This window comes from Acomys russatus, chromosome 17, assembly GCF_903995435.1.
Source record: "Acomys russatus chromosome 17, mAcoRus1.1, whole genome shotgun sequence".
NCBI lineage: Eukaryota > Metazoa > Chordata > Mammalia > Rodentia > Muridae > Acomys > Acomys russatus.
Window position 1 is genome coordinate 39,891,652 of NC_067153.1, and position 14,251 is coordinate 39,905,902.

At 49.7% G+C, this 14,251-nt stretch overlaps 1 protein-coding gene across 1 annotated transcript; it reads left to right on the plus strand.

Annotated features, from left to right (window-relative positions):
• The first annotated feature begins 601 nt into the window (after positions 1–601).
• On the plus strand, positions 602–12,937 carry C17H8orf33 (chromosome 17 C8orf33 homolog). Its single transcript, XM_051159352.1, has 6 exons — positions 602–723; positions 1,012–1,246; positions 10,690–11,038; positions 11,184–11,264; positions 11,743–11,889; positions 12,389–12,937. Exons 1-6 carry the CDS (start codon positions 602–604, stop codon positions 12,526–12,528), a joined length of 1,074 nt encoding a protein of 357 aa, XP_051015309.1. The 3' UTR covers positions 12,529–12,937.
• Positions 12,938–14,251: the final 1,314 nt, after the last annotated feature.

Here is a 14,251-nt window from a genome sequence, read left to right on the forward strand (position 1 = left end):
TAAGCAGTTAAGAGCACGTGTTATTTTTCCAGAGGACCCACACTGGATTCCCAGCACCCATACTGCAGCTCACAGCCAGTTCCAGGGGACCCGATGCCCTCTTCTGGCCTGCGTTGGCACCAGGCATGCACATGATATACAGATACACACGCAGGCAAAGCACATAAGTAACCATAAAATAAAAATTAAACAAGAAAAATGCCACGTTAAAGAAATTCTTGTCACCCTTTTAAAAAGGCTTTTTTGCAAGGTAGCAAGAAGAGAACACCTGCAGAAAAACAAAAGAAATCCAAATAGGTAGGTTATGTGGAGCAGAGCAGAGACCTTGACTTTGACAAGAAATATCCTTAGCTGCTGAGGACGCTTAAGACCGTGCATGTGGCTTAAAAGCCTGTATGGTGGCCCTGACTGTAGTCCGGGTTGGGGGTGGGGGTGGGGATCATGCGAACCCAGGACTTCCAGGACAGTCTGGAACGCGGGCATTTCACCAAACAAAACCTCCTCCACATCCCAAGCCAAACCAAATGAACTAATCAATAAGAAACCTTATGCGCATCAGACCCATCCAAACCCCCGACCCAGGCTAGCGGAAGCCTCCGCGATGGGTCCTGGGGAGGGGTACGGAGGGTCCGAGAGGGACCGGGGCGGAGGGTGCGGCCTGGGTCAGCACAGCCATCCATCTGGGGAAGGGCTGGCTGGCGGACGTGAGGACGCGGAGCTTGGGTGCGGATGAGGGAGAGGGTCCCGCGCAGCCAACAGAACGCCACTCACCATCTGCCGCAACCTTTCGCCCTGCGGCGCTGCCTCAGCTCCCTAAGACAAAGGGGCCGTCCCGCCCCGTCTGCGCAGTCGTCAATCCCAGGGGACCCCGCCCCCGGCCCCCCCCCCCCCCTAGTTCTGGACCACGACGCCCCGAGGGTCTGATTGTCCGCCTGCCTCTGGCTTTTCTTGGTAAAGAATTCTGGCCTGCGCCCCGGGGCCACTGAGAGCTCTGGCTTCTGTTGTGCCTAGAGAGACCGCATTAGGACCGGGACCGCGCCTGCTCTTCGAGGCAGTAGCGGAAGCCGGCGCCCGCAACCCCTACAAACCCGGGCGCCTCCCTGCCTCGCCCCCTCCCTGCGGCCTCTCTGCTCCAGAGGGGCTTCGGTCACTTCCGCCGAGCTCTGCTTGCCTTCTAGCGATTTCCACGGTGGTCAGGCAGCCAGGAGTACTGGTCCCGGAACCTATCGGGCTGCTGGGCTTTATGGTATAGGATGTGTTTTAACTTCTTAGGGAACTGCCAGTCTTTTCTATTATGTTTCTTCATCAATACATCCTCTAGCCTAGCAGTGTAGGACTATTCCAAGTGCTGCTCGTATTTGTCTTTTTTAAAATGAGTTATTCTAGGGCTAGAAGGTTACAACAGTCTGTTTGCTGCACACGCCCGAGGATGAATTTAATCACGAGTAGTCCCGTTAAAAACGGCTGGTGTAATAGTGCTTGTTTGTAATCCCAGCACAGGGGAGGAAGAACAAGGCAAACCTAGGGCTCCTTGGTCAGCCAGCCGAGCTTAATTGGCAAGCTTCAGGTTGCGGTGAGAAGCCTTTTCTTTTTTTTTTTTTTTTTTTTTTTTTTTTTTTTTTTGTTGGTTTTTGTTTGTTTGTTTGTTTTGTTTTGTTTTTCGAGACAGGGTTTCTCTGTGTAGCCTTGGCCATCCTGAACTCACTTTGTAGACCAGGCTGGCCTCGAACTCACAGCGATCCGCCTGCCTCTGCCTCCCAAGTGCTGGGATTAAAGGCGTGCGCCACCACGCCCGGCTGAGAAGCCTTTTCAAAAGACAAAACAACAAAGCACCAAGGACTGCGCCTCAGATTGGCCCCTAGCCTCCATGTGCACACACACAAACTCTCTGCTGAAAATTAAACTCAGGGCTCTTGGATAGTAAGTACACGGTCTCCCACTCAATTGTACCAGATCCCACCCCTCCATAATGGCTTTGATTTTTATTTCTCTAACTGTATTAGTTACTCATCTTCTTGTGACAGGGTGTCTAATAAAAGCAACTTAAGGAAGGATTTATTCTCTTTAACTGGTTAGTAGATGTGTTCTTTAGTTTTTTAAAGAACTGTGGTTTTAGCTGGGAGCTGGTGGCAGAGGAGGCAGAGGCAGGTGGATCTCTGTGAGTTCGAGGCCAGCCTGGTCTACAAAGGTTACACAGAGAAACCTTGTCTCGAAAAACCAAGAAGGGGGCGGGGGGGCGCAGGGGGAGCAGCCAGGACAGCCAAGGCTACACGGAAAAACCTTGTGTCAAAAAAGAAAAAAAAAAAAACATTTAACTAGTGAGTGATGTGGGTGGGCCAGGACCATGGTGGGTAGTGCCACCTCTCGGTTGGTGGTCCAGGATTGTTTTGTTGTTGTTGTTGTTCTTCTTCTTCTTCTCCTCCTCCTCCTCCTCCTCCTCCTCCTCCTCCTTCTTCTTCTTCTTCTTGAGACACGGTTCCTTCGTGTGGCCTTGGCTGTCCTGGACTCACTTTGTAGACCAGGCTGACCTCAAACTCACTCACAGCGATCCGCCTGCCTCTGCCTCCCGTGTGCTGGGATTAAAGGAGTGCGCCACCACCACCCCGCTGGTCCAGGGTTCTTTAAGAAAGCAGGCTGAGTAAACCATGGAGAGCAAGCCAGTAAGCAGCACTCCTCATGGCCTCTGCATCAGCTCCTGCCTCCAGGTTCCTGGCCTGTTTGAGTTTCTGCCCTGATTTCCTTCAGGGATGGACTACAATGTGGAAGTGTGAGCCGAATAAACTCTTCCCTCCCCAACTTGCTTTTAGTTGTGGTGTTTCGTCATCGAAACAGAAACCCTAACTAGCACAGAGTCCCACTGTCTAGCCAAGACTGGCTTTGAACTCACTATAAACTGCTTGCCTCAGCCTTTTGAGCACTGAGGACATGGGCATGAGCCACCATGCCCAGCTTAGAAATCATTATCTTTTTGTTTTGTCTTGTTTTTTCGAGACAGGGTTTCTCCGTGTAGCCTTGACTGTTCTGGACTTGCTTTATAGACTAGACTGGCCTCGAATTTACAGTGATTCGCCTGCCTCTGCCTCCTGAGGACTGGGATTAAAGGCCTATGCTACCACCGCTCAGATCAGAAATCATTATCTTAACCAAATGATAAAGAGCAAACATAGCAGGTGGCTCAGCAGGTAAAGGTGCTTTCCACTGAGTCTGAGAAACGTCTCTTGGGTGGCACACAGGACAAACCAGGGTGAAGCACATTCTACAGAGTAACTGGAAGTGTGCTGCAGAACATGCCAATATTATGAAAGAAAGCCTTAGCTGACACAGAGGGGAGGGCAAAGCAACTACGTGTATATGATGGAAGACTGCATCCTGGAACGGGGAAAAACACTTCTACTTTCTATATAGAAAAACACCGAGAAAACTGTACCAATGTTAGCAAAGTTTAGAGATTAAAGTATGTCATAAACAGCCACTTGCTGACTAACAGTGCACTGCCCTGTTGCTCAGACTCAGTCTACAGAAGAACATGATTTCAAACAAACAAACAAACAAACAAACAAACAAACAGGAGCCAGGGGCAGTGGCGCACACCTTTGATCCTAGCACTTGGGAGGCAGAGGCAGGTGGATCTCTGTGAATTCGAGGCCAGCCTAGACTACAAAGGGAGTCCAGGATAGCCACGACTACAAAGAGAAATTCTGTCTCAAAAAACCAAACCAAACCAAAACCAAAACCCAAAAAAACCAAACAGAGCTGGAGAGAGATGGCTCAGCGGTTAGGAGCACTGGCTGCTCTTCTAGAGGGATCCAGGTTCAGTTCCCAGCAACCACATGGCAACTCACAACTGTCTGTAAATCCAGTTCCAGGGGGTCTGACACCCTCACACAGATATACATGTAGGCAAAAGCAATGCGCATAAAATTTAAAAAATCTTTTAAATAAACAACAAACAATAACCTAATGAGGAGCTCTGAATGGTGTTACTATTTTTTTCTGTGAAAATTATAAAAATTACAATCACGTCAGTTATAGCGGACACCTTGAATTACTCAGACCTCCATGGATAATCCCTGAGCGTTCTCTGCTGTCTTTCAAGCACAGGGCCCACGCCTTGCACACTCCTTCTCCAGTGGACAGCAAACACTGGGGCTGGCCACAGCTGTACTGGGCACCACATCAAAGCAAAGCAGGCATACACAAAGAAGTTGGGCGATTCCCAGCTGGACAGACAGTTCTGTGAGCTGTTTCTGGAGCCTTTCCTTAAAGTCTGGCTCTTTTGAGATTCTCCTATTCTCCTATGTCGGCTTCCTAAAGCAAGGCCGTATGTTCACCCCAGGGCCGCTCTGTCCTTGTAGAAGTTTGACCACAGCAAGAGCTTATGTCCAACAAGGTCGCACAGTTCTCTAGAGAATGCGCAGAGCTGAGGCAGGAAAAGGAGGGTGCGGTGTGGCGCCGGCAGCTGCTCAGGAGCCACCCACTGTCCTCAGGCAAGCACCCCACACACGGATTAGCTTCCAGTCACAAAATATCTTTGTGTGTGTGTGTGTGTGTGTGTGTGTGTGTGTGTGTGTGTGTGAGACAGGGTTTCTCTGTGTAGCCTTGACTGTCCTGGACTCACAAAATATCTTAATCTGGCAAGACCTGTGAGCCTTTCTTCGAAGCCTGACCTTGAGTGCTCCCTCTGCTAAAGGGCAGCATCCCAGGGCAAGGCTGGAGAACTTCCTGGAAGTCATCAGAAAGTGAATACTCACTCTAGCTTTGTGGAACACATATCCATGACAATGCTCAATTCTGACATGCAAAAGGTGGGGTTTAGTGACCTGTTTGTAGCCCCAGTTCTGGGGGGTAGAGACTAGAGCACCTGAGGCTTGCTGGCAGGTCACCCCAGCCTACTTGGTTACTCTATATCCCAGTGGGAAACCCTGCCTCGGAAAACAAGGTGGGTGAGGTGACATAGTTCAGTGGGTGAAGGTACCTACCACCAAGTCAGAGGAATCTTTGAACCCTGGGATCCACATGGCAGAGATAACTGAGCCCTGAAATTTTCCTCTGGCCTCTACCTGTGTATGGTTTTTTTTTTTTTTTTTTTTTTTTTTTTTGGGTGTTTTTGAGACAGGGTTTCCTCTGTGTAACAGCTGTGGCTGTCCTGGAACTCACTCTGCAGACCAGGCTGGCCTCGAACTCACAGAGATCCACCTGCTTCTGCCTCCTGTGTGCTGGGACTAAAGGCATGCACCACCACCTCTCGGTGAACCCAATGAGTTTTTATTGGGGTTACTAACAGGAGTTTGACAGAGGGGTTACTCACAAGAAGCAGGGATGGCTCAAACCCTCTGCACCATGGACAATCTACCCCCAGCATGGGCGGTGCCAGGAAAGCAGTAACTCTGGAGCTCTCTGCACAGTCTGCAGGCAGCTTCACAGTCTGAGAACCCGCTCCACCCTTTCTTCCACCCTTTCAACCCCCGCTATGACTAATACAGCCCCCATAGGCTTATGGCCTTATCATAATATAAAAAGCGTTTCATCTAACTCTAAAAGTCCCGTCGTCTCTTTCAGTCTCAACACTGTTTAAAAAGTCTAAAATCCAAAGTCTCTTTTGAACTTCAAGATAATCTCTTAACTGTAAAGTAAAAATCAAATGCATATGCAAGGGCACAGTATATACATTACCATTTCAAAAGGAAGAAATGGCAGCAGAGTGAAGAAATACTGAATCAAAGCAAGATCAGAACCCAGTAGGGCAAACACCAATCCTGTAGCTCTGTGTCTGGTATCTTTCTTTTCTTTTCTTTCTTTTTTTTAAGATTTATTTATTTATTACATATACAGTGTTTGCCTCCGTGAATACTTGCACGCCAGAAGAGGGCACCAGATCTCATCATGGATGGTTGTGAGCCACCATGTGGTTGCTGGGAATTGAACTCAGGACCTTTGGAAGAGCAGACTCTAACTGCTCTTAACCGCTGAGCCATCTCTCCAGCCCCCTGTGTACACTTTTACCTGGATTTTTCTTGACTGAATCATTTGAGGTGGGAAGAGCCACCTCAATTTGGGCCACACCTTCTGGCCCGTATTAAGGACATGGAAGATTCGGGATTCTGATGTATACTGAAGACCAGGTGAGCCATCCAGTCTCATGGTCCTTGCAGCTGGATTCTTCAATTTGCCATTGGGAGACAGCCTTTGCTGGATTAATCCGGCCATAACCTTTAAACCATTCTAATAAATCCCACCTTTATATTAGGAGATTCATTAAATCAGTATTATTTCTCTATCGAGCCTTGACTAATACAATTACTAAGTCCCCCTCGATTTTCAGCGTGCAGCCTACTTACTTCAGAAAGGTCCACTGCTGTGTGCAACTCTTTATGCTCTTTATGGCAGATATCTCATGGCTCTGGTCTCTCCTACATGTTGGGGTCTCCACAGTGACCCAGGCTTCACTTTCACAGCGTCACACAATTGTTGTGGAAGTTCTGGGTTATATGTAAACATGTTTTTGTTTTAATCCCAGGTGTGGGATATGGGGGCTGCTCCAGTTTATCCACAGCTGATAACCACCTTCTGAGAGGGCACGTGATATTTGTCAGCTGTGAACTACCTTCTGGGCGGGGGTGGGGTTGGGGGGGGGGAGCAGGGCAGGGGGTGTGGTTGCTGTCAGTGGGGATGAAAGCTAGACCTAGCAAGAGACTTGGGAGTAGCTTCCCCCCTGCTGCTCCTGGCTGCTGTTGATGCTGTGCCACCAGAAGTCAGAGACAGCCTGAAATGAGGACTGGACTTGCCCCAAGGAAGCCAAGGACTCTAAACAGCAGGAAGTAGCTGAGGAAAACTACACCCCCTCCCCCACTAACCTTTCTCTCCTATCTGGTGTTGGGGTGTTGGGATTGGGAAGGAGTAGGGAGAAAGAGATTCAAGGAACCCAAAATTAAAATAGTTTTTAAAAGTATGCCAACAGCTGGGCAATGGTGGTGCACGCCTTTAATCCCAGCACTTGGGAGGTAGAGGCAGGTGGATCTCTGTGAGTTTGAGGCCAGCCTGGTTTACAAAGCAAGTCCAGGACAGCCAAGGCTAATCAAAGGAGTGCACCACCATGCCTGGCCGTATTTTGCCAAATATATTATGTTGTGGTGTTCGACTCCACTAGGAGAAACGAAAGGCTTAGGCTAAATCTGAATTTAGATTAATTGAATTTATTCTTACTGTAACAGATGGGAAGGCAGCCTTAGAGCCAAATGCCACACTGTGGGGAATGGGGGAGTTAAGGTGGGGACTTAGGGAAGACATCAGAGAGTTGTGTGTTACATCTACCCATGGAACCCACCGCTGGGCAGGAAAATTGTTCTCTCTCCCTCAGCTGTCTTTTCCTTCCCACTATATATTAATAAAATGGCCAGTTCATCCTTTCCCACAGCGAGGAGCAGGCTGTACCGAGGTAAAGGCTGCTGCTCATGCCTCACAGCCCCCACCCTATTCTCATCTCATCGGTAGGCCACCAGGATCTCCCCGGAACTCCAGAACAAAAGTCAACGTTGCTTAGGGGATGCCTGGCTCCATAGTAAGTTTCTTTAGTTATCACAGGCCACCTGTGTAAGTTATTGCTCCGGTCTGAGCACTCTAATGACTGGGGTAGAGTAGTTCATTTCATTTCCAGGCAGGCAATAACATAGTGCTATCAGGTAAGGCTGGCTGTCACGTCTCCACAATGACATCTAGCCTGTGTGATGGCTAGAGTTATGTTCTAAGTTTAAATTACTGTGCTTAAAAGAGCTATAGAAAGGCCAGGCGTGGTGGCGCATGCCTTTAATCCCAGCACTCGGGAGGCAGAGGCAGGCAGATCGCTGTGAGTTCGAGGCCAGCCTGGTCTACAAAGTGAGTCCAGGATGGCCAAGGCTACACAGAGAAACCCTGTCTCGAAAAACAAAAACAAAAACAAAAAAACAAAAAAAAAAGAGCTATAGAAACAAAAGTGCCTCTAACCTGTAAGTCCCACTTGCCCAAGGACAGATAACTTCCTGGAATGATGGGGCTGGAGGGTTGGGGGTAGGGTGCTGTTCATGTAAGGAAAGCAGCCCTGTGTTTTCACTTCTGTCAACAAGCATGGTTGCACCAACTGCACAAGACATAGGTAAGAGGTACATAGGAGGAAGTATGTCAGAGTGTATGCTTGCCCTTGATTGGACAAAGATAGGAAGTACATAGCCTTGAAGGTTTTGTCTTTATAGACCCCTGTATAATGTAATTCAGGCCATACTTTGGGAATCCCAGGATTGGACCTAGCTTGTATCCATAGTCCTGGAGAATATTTATTAAAGCTTGCTTCTAATTCGGCTCAAAAATTGTGGCAGTGGTCTTATTCTCTCCTGGTGCGATTAACACCTGGTTGCTAAGTTTATTCCCTTTTGAAAACACTAGAGCCGACGGGCATGGTGGTGCACGCCTTTAATCCCAGCACTCGGGGAGACAGAGGCAGGCGGATTGCTGTGAGTTTGAGGCCAGCCTGGTCTACAAAGTGAATCCAGGACAGCCAAGGATAAGCAGAGAAACCCTGTCTGGAAAAACCAAACAGAAAAGAGAGAGAGAGAGAGAGAGAGAGAGAGAGAGAGAGAGAGAGAGAGAGAGAGAGAGAAGAAAATACGAGAGCTGGTCCTCCAAAGCCCACACTGTTCTTAGCACTACTATCTTCCAGGCTTCTATTAGAACGGTTCTGAATAAACATTCAACTACTTTTCCAGTCAAAAACCCCAAGACTGTCAGGTTCTTTACAGCAACAATCAGTCTCTGGCAGTTAGCTTCTATAAGAATCACTTTCCTGTTGCTATGGAAAAAACACCATGACCAAAAGCAACTTACGGAAGAGTTTATTTGAGCTTACAGATCGAAAGGGTTAATTGTCCATTATGGCTGGGAGGCATGGCAGCAAGAAGCAGGCACAGTACAAGGAGCAGGAAGCTGAGAGATCACATCTTCTACCGCAAACAGGAAGCAGGAAGCAACCCAGAAGTGGGGCAAGGCTATGAACTCTCTAAGCCCACCCAGAGTGATGAATTTCATCCAGCAAGACTGACACCTTTTCAGACCCTACCCAAACAGTGTCACCAACTGCGGACCAGTGTTCAAGTGCCTGAGCCTATGGGGGAACCTCTCGTTTTAACCACCACAGTTACTATGATACGGATGCCAAACACATGTGTAATTCCCATATGTTCTCTCATGTTCTTCCTCTCTGCTACTCCTTCCTGTGCTTGTCTGCAAGTAGGTATTCTATATGTTCTCTGTTGGGACCATAAAGCCTGGGCTCCTTTCTGCCCATCTTCTTTTACTTTGAGAGTCATTCATGTTCTATGCATCAAAGAGCCATTTGAAAATATTTATTTTATTTTTATGTGTATGGGTATTTTGCCTGCATACACAGACACGCGCACCCCATGCATGCCTGGTGCGATGGATCCCCTGGAACTGAAGTTACAAACAGTTGTCAGCTGCCATGCGGGTGCTGGGAATTGAACACAGGTCTTCTAGAACAGCAGAGCCATCTTCTCTCCAGCCGCCCAAGGAGCCATTTCTATTTCTAACTAGTAGATCCAGTTTCTGTGTCCATCTTCTTTTGGCACTTGTGTGTTTTAGTTTTTGGTTAATACAAGCCGAGTTGATGTGACTATTTGGTGACAAATCTTCATATTAGCACATGTTTCCTCTCCTGCTGAGCAAGTTCTCCATCCTTCCCATGCAACTGATGCTGTGGGTGTATCTTTCTGCTTCTGGAACCCCTACAATCTTCTCCACCTCAGCCCACTTAACATACATACCATACACATTTGACATACAAAACCCGTGACTTACAAGGACTTTCCATTGCTCTCAGAGGGAAAGCAAATTGTATAGTAAGTAGTCTACAAGGTCTTGCAAAGATACCCCACCTCCTCCATGCTCTCTGAGACAACAGCCCACTTAGTCCTGAATTCGCCCACTTGCTTGTCAGATGTCTCAAGTTCTCAGAAAGGGCTGACTTGGCTGACTACCCTCCATTAAAGCTGTCCGTGTCGCTCCGAACTATACTTTGAGGGACAGCTTTTATGTTTACTTGGCTACTCAACTCCACCGCCAAAGCCTGTGGAGACAGCCGCGCTTAGAACTTTGTCTTTACCTCCAGGAAGGCCTGAAACTCAGATAGAGCTCAGCTAACCTCCGCTCTGGAGGTTCCTGCCAAAGTCCTGAGTTGGCTTTCATGGAGCCAATCACGCTGTACATCCCAAACTCGCTGCCTTATGGCGGGCAATCCGCATAGCAGCCCAGGGCTCCCAACCCTCCGCCCTGCCGGGCCCCGCCCCACCCGTGTACTCTGCTCCACCTCTTGGTGTTCTGCCCCGCCCGGGGGGGGGGTTCGGGGTCCATTCACATTAGGGATCCTTCTGTCTTTTTTTCTGGGCGGTGCACTCTGCTGGGTTCTCCTAGGCCTCTATGTTGGTCCCTGTGCTCTCTGTCCGACCCTCCCAGAGTTAGAAGCACAGCTTGGAGCGTTCTGGCCGCCCGAGTGCTTTCCATCCCGATGGGTCCGCGGCGCTTTCTGCGGAACTCTGTGTCGTAGACCTGTTTCCAGAGGAGTGAGTTCACTGGGATATTTATGACTTCCGCTGGCCGCTTCGGCGCATGGAGGTGAGCTGTGGGAGAAGGCGTGTTTGAGGCAAGGCCCGGGATGTGGGGGAGCGGCACGTATATTTCGTCCTGACCCACGTTTTTCAGGAGCTAAGGCATCCTGCTCGGGAGGCACCTGCAGCCCCAAGCCGGAGAACTGAGCGCGCTGCGCGCAGACCCCGGCTCTCCCGCCCAGCTTCCGGTGCCTCGGATCCTCCCCTTCTCAGTTCAGTGCAACCTGCGTGTGACTCCGCCACCAGAGCCCATCCCGTAGGCAACACACCGTCGATGAAGCAAAAGAAGAAGAAAACCCCGATGAGGGTCCCTGGAACAAGTGGAGGCGACAAGTCCTCCGAGAAACCGGCCCCAGACGAAGCGCCCCCCAGTGCCGAGGCCCAGGCAAGTGTGGGATTGCTTGTGAGCTTTCTGGATGCTAACCAGCCTGAGTGTGCGGTCTAGGTGTGCGGGATAAAGGCGCTGAAGGCATGGGCGTGGGGTCTGCGGGATCCTGGTGCTTACCGCCGCCGCGTCCTTTCCCTCACAGGCAGAGCAGCTGGCGCGGGAGCTGGCATGGTGTGTGGAACAGCTAGAGCTGGGTCTCAAGACGCAGAAACCCACCCCGAAGCAGAGTGAGAGGCCCTTCCTTACAGTCAGGGACACGTAACCGGTGACAGTGCTGCGGCCTGATGGGGTTGCAGGGGATGGGATCGTTGCTTTATGTTTGGTTGTTTTTTTGAGACCGGGTTTCACTGGGTGGCCCCTGGCTGTCCTGCAGCTTAACTCTGTAGAAGAGGCTGGCCTGGAACTCCCAGAGATCCACGTGCCTCTGCCTACTGAGCCCTGGGATCCAAGGTGTGCGCCACCGCCGCTCGACCGGAATTGTTGCTTTTGTAGTAGTATGAAAGAGAGTGTGAGCCGGGCGTGGTGGCGCACGCCTTTAATCCCAGCACTCGGGAGGCAGAGGCAGGCGGATCGCTGTGAGTTCGAGGCCAGCCTGGTCTACAAAGTGAATCCAGGACAGCCAAGGCCACACAGAGAAACCCTGTCTTGAAAAATAAAAAAAATAAAGCGTGTTTGATGTCACCAGCGCTGTATTTTTATTTGCAGAAGAGCAGGCTGTTGGGGCAATCCGAACCTTGCGCAGTGAAAAAACTCCCCTGCCCCGGAAGAGACAGCTGATGCGTTCCTTGTTCGGGGACTACAGGGCTCAGATGGAGGCGGAGTGGCGGGAGAGCCTGCGGGCTCTAAAGGCTGGTGAGGAACCGGGTAGCAATTGAGTCAGTCCCACTACTTCAAGCCGGTAGGGAGAAGCTCAGCTCAGCTCAGCAGGGTTGGTGAGGGAGGTGATGGGCTCAGGGGAAAAGCGTAAGTAGGGAGAAAGTATGTGTCTCTCAGGGGCAGGGGTCCTGGAAGAGGGAGGACTCAGGTCTGCACCTCACTCTGCTTTTGGGGTGGGGAAAAACTAACTCATCTGTCTTGGCCTTGGCTCACTTCACTGGCCACAAAGCCAGTTACCTGTTGGAGTTTTTCAGTCCCTGGAACTAAATAACCTGGATTCAAATCCTGGATTTGTTGTTTAGATCTTAACAACCTTAACGTTTTTTGACAAGTTACTGTATCTCTGTGGGTCTCATCGGGAAACGACAGTGTCCACTTTGTAGTTTTGGAAAGTTAATTAGGAAAATTGTGCAGGCAGGGTGGTTATTGTGAACTGTTACTCAGCTGTTAAACTCTGCGCTCCCCCTTCCTACAGCTACCCGGTCAGCCCAGGTCCAGCCTGTGAGCGAGGCGGCCAGAAAGAAGAGTGGGAGGGTCTGCAGGCCTCGTGGAGCAGGAGGCACCAAGGCCACTCAGGACGTGACCGATGGAGAGTTTCGGTTCAATTTCTTTTAGAGTCTCCTACATTCTGGCCCAGTTCTCCTCCTCCTCCTCCAGGGTGGTGTGGGGGATTTGTCTTGAGTGCCGGGCCTCTCCAGGGATTCTCTCGGCAGAGGTGGGATTGGTTTGTCCCCTAACTGCTATCTGGACAGGAAGCTGCCTGCCGATGTGAGGCTGCCATGTGAAAACTTTTCAAGGCAGTGTTTCTCCTGTCAGAAGAGAGATGCAGTTGGGAAATCTGTGACAAGCCTAGTTGAGTGCTGAGTGGGTTGTGGAAGATTCCTACTCTGGTCTCCAGGAGGAGCTGCTGGTGGTAAGGAACTGTGAAGAGGCTGCTTACACACAGGACTCACTTTTGAAAGGATGCCCTGGCCATTGGTTTAGCGATTTATATGTTGATATATTGCCCTAATAAATCTTTTTTTTTAAAGAAATAGGATGCTGTGTGAAAGAGCGAGCTGCCGGTGTTACTAGGGGGCAGCAGGGGCTGGTGCTGCTTATTCCAGCTCTGATGTTAGGGTTTAGTCCTTTGCCAAGGTTGCCTTTTTTTCTGAGCAGGTTTTCATCTTCAGGGAGCCATTGTAGTCTCTGTCAAGACATGTTTTGTTGTTAGGAGCTATGGAACTACTTGCCCTAACCTGAACTGAGTTTTAGCAAACTGCATTAAAAAAAAAAAACAAAAAAAACAAAAAAACAAAGTAAGGCCAGGTATGGTGGTGCACGCCTTTAATCTCAGCACTCAGGAGGCAAAGGCAGGTGGATCTCTGTGAGTTCTGGGCCAATCTGGTCTACAAAGGAATCCAGGATAGTCAAGGCTACACAGAGAAACCCTGTATCAGAAAACCAACCAACCAAACAAACAAAACCTTTATGTGTGTGAGAGTGTATGTAGTGGGCATGAGCGTGCTCGGCACATGTGTGGAGGTTCGGTGTCTAGATTTGGTGGCAGTTGCCTTTACTCAGCCACTTTGCCAGCTCACACACTGCCTCTTTGTTTTTTGGTTTTTGGAGACAGGGTTTCTCTCTGCAGCCTTAGCTGTCCTGGACTCACTTTGCAGACCAGGCTGGCCTCAAACTCAGAGATCCACCTGCCTCTGCCTCCCGAGTGCTGGCATTAAAGGTGTGGGCCATCACACCCAGTGACACACTGCCTCCTTAAAGGTTGGCATCAGGAGCCGGGCTTGGTAGTGCATGCCTTTAATCCCAGCACTTAGGGGAGGCAGGAAAAGGTGGGTCTCCGTGAGTTTGAGGCCAGCCTAGTTTACAAAGAGAATTCTAGGACACCCAGAGCTATTCCACAGAAACCCTGTCTCAAAAAAACAAAAAACCCTATCTATTTGTATTGGTGTTTTCCCCACATGTACGTCTGTGTGAGAGTGTTAGACCCCATGGAAGTGGAATTACAGACATGTGTAAGCAGCCATGTGGTTGCTGGGAATTGAATCTGGGTCCTCTGGAAGAGGGGCCAGTGCTTTTAACCACTGAGTCATATCTCCAGCCCCAATTTAGGCCACTTTGATCATACGGTGTCATATCATATAGATCACAACATATAACATTCAGAGAGCACTTACAGAATCACTCCAGTACAGGAAAGAGAAACAGTAGCTTAGAATGAGTTGAGGGAGCCTGGTATGGCAGCACACGCCTTTAATCCCAGCACTCAGGAGGCAGAGGCAGGTGGATCTCTGTGAGTTTGAGGCCAGCCTGATCTACAAAGTGAGTCCAGGACAGCCAA